This window comes from Lipotes vexillifer, unplaced genomic scaffold (genome assembly GCF_000442215.2).
Source record: "Lipotes vexillifer unplaced genomic scaffold, Lipotes_vexillifer_v1.1 scaffold933, whole genome shotgun sequence".
NCBI lineage: Eukaryota > Metazoa > Chordata > Mammalia > Artiodactyla > Lipotidae > Lipotes > Lipotes vexillifer.
Genome location: NW_006770403.1, coordinates 272284 through 281881, shown reverse-complemented (window position 1 = coordinate 281881; position 9598 = coordinate 272284). Strand labels below are relative to the sequence as shown.

At 38.3% G+C, this 9598-nt stretch overlaps 1 protein-coding gene across 4 annotated transcripts in view; it reads right to left on the bottom strand.

Annotated features, from left to right (window-relative positions):
- RUFY3 (RUN and FYVE domain containing 3) overlaps nucleotides 1-9598 on the bottom strand; it is an 84420-nt gene that overhangs the window by 6231 nt on the left and 68591 nt on the right. Inside the window, exons 12-15 of one of the 4 annotated variants that reach the window (XM_007446095.1) lie at nucleotides 7774-7941; nucleotides 7167-7264; nucleotides 2770-2889; nucleotides 1579-1678 (exon numbers count right to left, since the gene is read on the bottom strand). In XM_007446095.1, coding sequence (XP_007446157.1) covers nucleotides 1579-1678; nucleotides 2770-2889; nucleotides 7167-7264; nucleotides 7774-7941 — 486 coding nt within the window. Of the gene's footprint in view, nucleotides 1-1578; nucleotides 1679-2769; nucleotides 2890-5258; nucleotides 5606-7162; nucleotides 7265-7773; nucleotides 7942-9598 lie in introns of those variants that run through there. The other 3 variants (XM_007446098.1, XM_007446097.1, XM_007446096.1) reach the window with 3 other exon arrangements.

Genomic DNA, 9598 nt, shown 5'->3' with positions numbered 1-9598 from the left:
CAGGCAGACTCTCAACCACTGCGCCCCCAGGGAAGCCCTTTTTTTTTTTTTTTAATTAGGGAAGGAGTTTAACTTTCGAGATATTTTCCATCATTCTTTGTTCCAAATAGTTTCTTAACAAATGATTCTGATAGGGTTGGCAAAAAATTATTTTCAGAGTAGATATTTTCTTTAATGCTTGAGACTCAAATGAAATTCAGAATGTATCCTATTTACTTACAAAGTGGCTTCAAGGTATCAGTTACTTCTTAGAGAAAAGAAAAGAAACAAAAACATACACACACACAAACCCCCAGCTGAGCTCTGGACAGCTAGTGAAACCGAGCATGGCCACGTCCAGCAGACCGTGTAATCCTCTAGACGCTCGGTCGAGTAGTTGCCTCAGTATCATGACAACTTCTATAGCCTATACAACTCGAGGAGTTTTCTACTCTGAAGGACCAATGGAAAATTCCACACTGCATTTCTACCAAGGCTGCTAAGCCCTGCCTGGGCAGTTTTGGGGGGACAAGTTCTTCCTGTGGCACAAACACTGCTGTCTGCCTTGAACTCCTTGCCCATCAGCCTCTAAAAGGAGCATGTACGTTCTCAGACCACTCCTGGAAAGGCTCGCACTGCACGGCGATTCAAGACTGAGAAATCTAAGGCCTCACTGGAAAAACAGGCTAAGATAGGCCAAGATTTTAAGTAAATCTCTGTAAGCCCTTATACGTAGATTTTATGTTCACTAAACTAAGATAATAAAGACAGCCTGCTACAGAGAGGATGGTTCTTTGCACATGTTACATTAGAGGTGTAATAAATTTACGTTTACCACTTTTCTACTCTCCAGCAAATTAGCAGCTCACTCTGTAGAAATTTTAAAAAGCTTATAAATTTGTCCTGCTTTGTTATATATAATATTTACAAAGAAGGTAATTTTTTTCCCTGTATTTGACAGAAAAAGTATTTCAGGCTTTCCTGATTTTATTTGAAGAGAGTGGCTCGGTTTCCTGGGTCCCAGAGATGATCTTAATCCAATGTTAGATCTCTCACCACTACAGGTTGCTGGAGGTCTCTTTCCTAACACTGTTCTGTAGAAGCTTCTACTCCTGCTCCTTAAACCACTCTGTATTACCTTCCTTTCCCCGTGCCTAATTCCCTTTTTTTCTGATTTTCCCAAGAGAAGTACGTTGAGTATACTAAAATTGAAATCTTCATGACTTGATAAAGGTGTACAGAAGCAAAGCCATATTTAAGACAATTCTGTTAAAGGGGAATTCAGGGTTGGGGAGGGATGATTATACCATATTATTAAAAATATTAGATACTAAAATAATCTTACTTAACGAACTGAAAGGAATAAGATGGTCACTGGGAATTATGGTCATTAATCCCCTTTTCCAAATGAATTCAAGTTAGAGTGTCCCAGGGGCAGACTCAGAATCAAGCCTCCATGTGTTTACTCCAGCTCTTGCCTGCCACCTACATACTCAAGGCCATTGCAATTAAGCATGTGTTCCATAAGAGAAAACTGTCCGGCCGATCAAGGTAGCCTCTAAAAATTAAGTAAATAAACATGGGAATAACAAATATTACCGTTTGGGGTTCTGGCTTCTGGGAACCCTTTCCTGGGATGCTCCTGTTGTTTTGTAACCTTCTTTCTCTTTCCTGTTTTAGTTCTAACTCAAGCTGGTTCCTGGGATAGGTGGGAGAGAAAAACGATGAAAATTTGGATTTCTGTACTCCTATCTTCTAAAGAATGCCAAACCCTTTTCTTAGAGTTCAGTAATTAAATTTTAATACTTGATTAATAAAAAGTATACCAGATATATATGGACAACCAGTTTTTAAAGTACTAAAATACAATACAATCAAACCAGTAACACTGAAATACATTCAACATGTTTAATCTTCCTTGGATGATTAAGAATGCACTTTCGGATCTCCCAGTGCCTGAGGGTCACGGCTCCGAATAGCAACATTTAATACTAACTCTTAATGAAAAGTTGTGGTCAACTGAATGACAACTAGTAGGATTTACTATAATTGAAAGACAGTATTTCTAAATTTTCAGCAAGATACAGTATGAAAGCACTAACTGTAGTCCCATTACATATGAATTAGCTGCTCTCTCTTCACAGTTAATGTAGTTAATCCCCAGTTACACCCTCAACCACTAGTATCCTTAGTAACTGTGTGCTTTTACATCCAACAGCAAAGTTCTATTTGTTTGAAGTCAGTGCCTTAGGTACAGAGTTGAGTCTCATTTGAGAGACAGTATGGAAGAATGGTTAAGGGCTTGGAGTCAGGGAAATTGGCTTTTAAATTAGTGTTGCTACCTATTAGCTTAACTGTGGGAATTTGGACAGTTTAACCCCACTGAGCCTCAATTTCCTCTGAAGGTGGGGGTAATAAGATCACCTACAAATAGGGTCGATGGGAAGATGTTAGGAGAGAATGCATATGAAGTGCTTAGTAAAGTATTTGGCACACAGTAAGAATTCAGGAAATCCTGTTATTATTAGTGTTGTGTTGGCTCTTAATTCTCTTACTCCATCCTATTTACCTGGGATCTTGGGTTCTAATTTCCTAATTCTTTGATGGCAAAAGATGTTGACGAGATTTTGGGAATGCTTATGTATGTGAAGCTTTCTGAATTCTAATTCTGGAGAAAGGACATGGCAGGACAAAACAGACATGGCTTGATCAGGAGACCGCCCCTCTCTTGCTGTCTGGCCTTAGTACTTCCCATGACCACCCTGGCCGCTAAAGCCACCCATTCTTCACCGCTGCCTGGTGAGTTCCTCCACTTCCAGCTGCAGACTGTTGATCTTGTCTCCGAAGTCCTGCTTGAAGAGCCGGTTGTCCAATTCAGCAGACTGGCGGCCTCGCTCAGCCTGGCGCAATCTGGATGTGAGCCATATGAACTTGTGATAAAAAACACAAGCCACGGTGGGGAGGAAGACCAAGTTCAAAACACAAAATAAAACAACCCAAGGGCATGAAGAGACAGAGAGAGGAAAATAAACTTTGTAGGACATGGGAAGAAATTATGGGGGGAGAAAAGATGGAGAAGAAACAAATTCTTTAAAAAAAGCAAGATGAAGGTGAACCAGGCAGAGGAATAGTTGATTTTCCATTTTTTTTTATTCTAGTACTACAGTTTACAGCCATTAGATGATAAACAATAAAACATCACTTTTTAGAAAATCCATATCCAAAGCCAACCTCAAGTACATAGTAATTAAAGTTAAATCCACTTTTTTGTTTGTTTTTATTTCCTAATAGGTTTGGTACTTTATATTTCTGTTTTACACTCACTGGAACTTGCAAATGGGCAACTACCTTCTTATATGTGGAATTAGAACATTTTCCTGGTCCCTTCCCTAAACCACAAATTATATTAAATCACTGGACACTATACATCAACCTTTACCCAGGCTTCGGGTTTTTAACATAATGAAAAGCCTTTGGCTATCTCTTTCCTTTTCCATTTCTACCAACTGGTGTGTGACTAAGTGGACAAACAATTCAGCACTGGGCCTGCATAAGATTCCTGACCATATTCTCTGGAAGATTGTGCATGTTTTCTTCCAAATATCCTATAACTTTGCACCTATAAAGAAGCATGTTCTAAGGTGAAATATCTGGGGCTCTCTGTAATAGAATTTGGGAGCATGCTACTATGCTACTATGTATAGTCTTTAAAATGTTTTATTTTGGTGTTTGAGCACTCCTTCCAAATGCTCATAGAAAAGGCAACTCATCACCACAAAAGGTTGATGAAGAAGAGGTGCAAAATTATAAGAAATAAACTAAGTTCAAAAGTACAGGCTCGGGCTTCCCTGGTGGCGCAGTGGTTGACAGTCCGCCTGCCGATGCAGGGGACGCGGGTTCGTGCCCCGGTCCGGGAAGATCCCACATGCCGCGGAGCGGCTGGGCCAGTGAGCCGTGGCCGCTGGGCCTGCACGTCCGGAGCCCGTGCTCCGCAGCGGGAGAGGTCACAGCAATGAGAGGCCCGCGTATCACATTTAAAAAAAAAAAAAAAAAGTACAGGCTCTTCCATGAAGTTGGTCATAGGCTCTTTGACTTGACCTTGGTTCAAGTCTGCAAGGACCTATAAAAACACACATGAAATCTATCTTACTCTCTTAATTCTGTTTTTTTTCCAAGAAGACAGTAAAGAATTTCAAGAGCTGGGAGCAAAGGGGTTATCTTTGTCCCCACTTAAGCAGCTGAAATGCTGCAAATCTACTAGAATGAGAAAAAACAGAAAAACAAAAATTTTCCCAAGACTTTTTGAAGGAATAAAGGCTTACGTAACTAACACCTGTTACCCCAAATCAAAAGTCATTTTTAAAAAAAATCAAAGTATTTATAGGATTATTACAATGTAATGCCTAGGAAGGGTCAGATCTGTGGTCACTTAGAAAAAGAAGCCCTGCTGATTATTGTTTATGAATACCTACCGGGAACCTTTATTTTTAGACTAAATAATAATAATGAATGTAAGTTTATCATTTGTCTATTTCCTACTCTGAAATGGTTTTCTAATAGATTGTTATTCTCCTAGAAACTTAAGCAAATTCCCATCTGAACAAAAAGTAACAGAAACTCTTAAGTAAACGTTGCCAGCAAGGAACAAGAGGCAGGAAACCATCACTCATGTCTGTGCCTTGTTGTCTTTACTCCAAAAGGAAAAGCAGGCTAGATGTGAAAAACGTGGAGCGTATTTTTTTTTTTTTAATAGAAGAGATGTGTTTTTATTAAAATTGTTCTCTCTGAGCTACCTAAATAGGACGTGGAATTGCAGGAAAATGGCAGAGGTAGAAGATGACAGATATCAGGAGGGTTTTCCCAAGCTTCCACATTATTATGTTATCATAAGTTACCTAATCACTAACTTTATCTCTAAGACTTTAAAGAAATGTAAGGATGCTGCCCCCCACCAAAGTCACTAAGGCAAAATAGTTGCAAGCAATCTTGGTTACTGAGAGTAGAACTGTAGTGGAATACTAAGTACTTATCCTTGGCTTGGGGATTAAACCTAGATAACAAAAGTGAAAAGGGGTCATGGCCTAAGAGACACAGAACTACTTTAGAAGAGTCCAAGACCATGTGGCAGTCACCTCTAGTTCATTACATCGCAACGGCAGAACAGGCTCAATGACACGGACATCGCACCTAGAAACTGGTATTGTTGGGGACTGGACTGTAAAGGTATCAGTCATATATGTACAGAGCTTCAATTCCCTAGGATGTTTTTTAATGGTGTGTTTATTTATTGGTCAACTCAGAAGTAATTTCTCAAAGTTTATTTGGTATTTAATTGAGAACTTATACTCAGTTCTCTAACTCTGGGGAGAAAATAAAGAAGAAGAAAACACAGCCTATATATATCAAACTTTTTTTTTTTTAAAAAGTCCAGCAAATTCAGTGCTTGGTGACATTTTATATAGAATCAGAGCATAAATGCAATAACTTTCAGATTTCTTCCTTTTACAATTAAGCTGTGGTATCCCACTTGCGAGGTGACCAGCTGTAAAATGCCTAATGATGTTTTGGGATCAGTTTATTTGCTGCACTATTTAAGGTCTTTGCCTGTTTCACCAAATCCTTCTCACTGTATTAATACAATAAAAATAAAAATAAAAATGGGAGTGAAAGGGGAATGAGAAAATGAATAAATAGGAAAGACAAAAATAGCAAGAGAATAAGTCAGCTTAATAATACTTGAAGAGGTAAGTCATTATTTTAGTTCTGTCTGCTTTAAATGCCAAGCCAAAAATCCACTGAAAAATAATCTGACACATTTCAAAAACACAATTTATGAACACTAAAATTGATTTGTTAAATCATAAACATATAACTGCTATGAGCAAGCACTTAGATAACTTCCGAGATAGGCTGATACTTTTTCATTTCAAATCAGCCAAACCAGACTTTTCAAGCTTATTTATTAATTTGCAATTAACTTTTGTTTCAACAGTAATATGCAGTGCTGTTCAGGACCCACCCTGGTCAAGAGCCATCTGAATAAAAGAAGCCATCCATTCATCCTTTCATCCATGCATTTACTAAATGAATGCCTTGGACACTCAAGGCACTGTGACAGATCCAACAAGGGAACTTAAAGGATTAGTTAACTAACGTCAAGGAACTCACATTCTCATCAGAAGATACGTATATAAAGGTTTATAAGGTAGGACAAAGTCAGAAGTGCTATAAGCAGTATAATAGATAGGTATGGATATAAGGCTATGGGAATTCCAACTAGTACAAATTCGCAGTTTACTTTTAGCTGGGAAGGAGTGTTAGAGGAAGCTTTGGGTAGGTGGCATTGAAGCCTGAACATAAAAAATGTATCTGAAGAACAAGGAAGTGGGAAGACAAAGGGCATTTCTAATTGGTGAAACTATCAGGCAAGACATGGATGGGGAAAATGGGAAGCATGTCTAGTAAGTAGTTTAGTTTTGCTCAGGTGCAAGAAGGGTGATCGGTGTTAACAGGTAGCAACACAGGCTGGCAACGCTTAATGACCACGGGTGCCGCGGCACATTCAATCTTCAAGCCTTAGCCATTTCTCTTGGCAGCTGAGTCATCAGGAAGAACATGGTGGCTTCAGACAGAAAGAGAAAAGAGTAGCACAGGGAGAAGATGTACTCTGGGCAGATTGAATTGTAGGTACTGGTGGGAAATAACTGGTCAGGGGATGAAAATGCAAGACTGGTCTCCAGATTGAGGACAGAGCAGGAGACCGACAGATCTAAGAGGTGTGGGCGGGATGTGACAGTAGAAGCTATAGAACTATTCAGGAGAAAGCAGAGAGAAAAAGGAGGAGAGAGAGGAGGGAAAGGGGTTACAGTTATTAGAAGGGCCCTCAGTTCCCCTCCATCACCTAGCACCAAAGTCTTCAAAGACTTGAGTGATGAACAGTAACAGAATCACAAACAGATTTAAAAGTCCTTTCATCCTTGTAAGTATCCCTCCTCTAACACATGACACTAAAAGCGTTTTTAGTGACATCTTTAAAAAACACAAAATTTAACTGGTTTGCTTTCTACTTGCATGCCTGGTGTTAAGCTGGGAGATTCCCACATACTCTCTGCCAAATGCATAGCGCATTCTCTTCACGTCCAGGACTGAACACCCTAAGTGTTTCACTAAAGAAACCGCACTTTTACCTTTGTTCAAGTTGTTTAATGGTAGCAGCCATCTGATTAGTCTTCTCTTCCAAGCGACTGTTTAGTTCACTTTTCTGTTTTACTCCTAAGTCTGAACTCTGTTATGGAAAAGAATTATGAGTGATGTTTATATTTGCATATAACATAAAATCCTGAAACAAATCACACATACCTTTTGAACCTAATGGTAAGCGGGAACTAGAGAAATAGAAATGCTCATGTATTTGCATATCAGTTAATTACCAAATGTAGAAAAAGCAGGAAGCAACATTTAAGATTACTATTGTTATATGCAGTTTTGTCTCAAAAATCAACATTGGAAAGTACATCAATTTATCTATATAACTCAGTTGGCAAGTTAGGCTGGAGAGCAGAAATTATTTTATAGGATAAAAAAGACCCTCTTGTCCAGTTACAACATAAAAAGTGGCCATGACTTTCCAGAACAGTAATACAGGATCCTAGGATAGACTGATTCCTAAAGTGGTTTATTGGTAGCTAGCCTCAAAATGAGATGTGACTCTTTCTTCTTCTATTTAAAGTGTGATTCTAGAGAAGAAGAGGGGCAGAGGGAAGCCCTGGGATTTTAGAGAGCCAGTGAGCCTACCTGCAACTTAAAGGCAAGTTCATGCTTAAGAGCCCTGAGATCATCCAGCTGCTGCCGCAGAGACACCAGGGCATCCTGCTTCTCACAGACATCCTTCTCCAGCATCTTCATAGCCAGTTCCATCTCCTGTCTCATGCTGATCTGGATCTCCAGTTCTTTCTCAACATCCTGCCCCGAAAGGAAAACAAATTACTTATTCTCTCTTTCCTCAACTAAGTGCAAACCACAAAATTCCACAGGACAAGGTAGACCAAAACTCTCAGGTCTAAAGTCTGGCAAAACAGCTATAAGCTATCATTCAATACAGAGACATTAACAAAAAGAATAATAATAATTAGGATAATTACAGTACCATTTACTCAATAATTTACGAATCTGAAAAACTCCGTAGGCCAAACATAGTGCTATCTAATATGTCTAAAATACTTGAGTCACTTCATTAGATATTAAAACAGACAATTGATGTCACATCTTATTATAGAAATATATATTGTTACAGCAGCCAGCACAAAATGAAGCAGTTGGAATTCTCTTCATTTGGAGGCTGTTGACATTTTCGAGAGCCCAAGGAACCCAAAAGACACTTTGGGTCCCCAAGGTAACATCTCAGTTACGGGGAATGGTCAATACAGCTAACTGAGTTTTTTCTTTTTAAAAAAAATTTGTATTTCACATTGGAGTATAGTTGATTAACAGTGTTGTGTTGGTTTCAGGTGTACAGCAAAGTGATTCAGTTATACATATACACGTTATCCTTTTTCAAATTCTTCTCCCATTTAGGTTATTACAGAATATTGAGCAGTGTTCCCTGTGCTATACAGTAGGTCCATGTTGGTTATCTATTTTAAATATAGCGGCTAACTGAATTTTTCTATTCATTTATCATGAGACGTATTTTTGTTTCAACCATCATTACCACAACGTTATTTGGATGATCAGGGGTACAAAGACCTGAGGTTCTTCTGCATCCATGCTGTGCCCAGGGCACATTCAGAACCTTGCCTACTTGCTTGGTTTCTTTCTCTTTTAATGAACATTTATCTTAATGTGGTACGAGAATGTGGAAAATTTTATGTAAAATTTTTTCACTTGCCACTTAACTGAGGCACTCTTCTGTACATGGTTAGCATGACAGAAGACCAATCAGACTGCTTCTTAAAATGCTGACATACATTATTTCTAGGACCTTCCTTACGGAAAGTATTTTGAGATCAAATCCACAAACACATAGAAGGAAAATGATAAATATTTCAAGGATGTTAAATAACAGTGTTAAAGTAACATTATAAAATAACCTGAAATTCTGTCCTATACACTGTTTGTGATAACAAACTACAAATCAGATCACCCCTTATTTTTAGGCTTCTCCCTGCTGTTAAGAGACATTATTGGAGGGGGATTATTTGGTTGTCATACTATCTAAATTACAGGAAGAGTTAATGTACTAATACCACGAGTGTATTTAATATACTAATATTTGGATAAAATCTATTTAGGAGTATTAGTCCTTATTACGCATTCTTTTATATATGTGTGTATATATATATATATATATTTTTTTTAATTTCTAAAAATATCTTAAGACTAATACTGATGTACATTTTTCTGTTTATGTATAAGAACAAGAATAAATTAAGAAATAACAACTAAAAATAAAAGCGTACAATTCTAAATTAATGATTCTTAAGGAGAAGAGGAGCTGCCCAATCCAAGGAGACATATCTTTGCCGGGGTGAGGACTGAAGCAGGAGGGGAGATAGCATAGTTTAAAAATGTAGGTTCTGCAACTAAGCCCGTGCGCCACAACTACTGAAACCCGCGCACC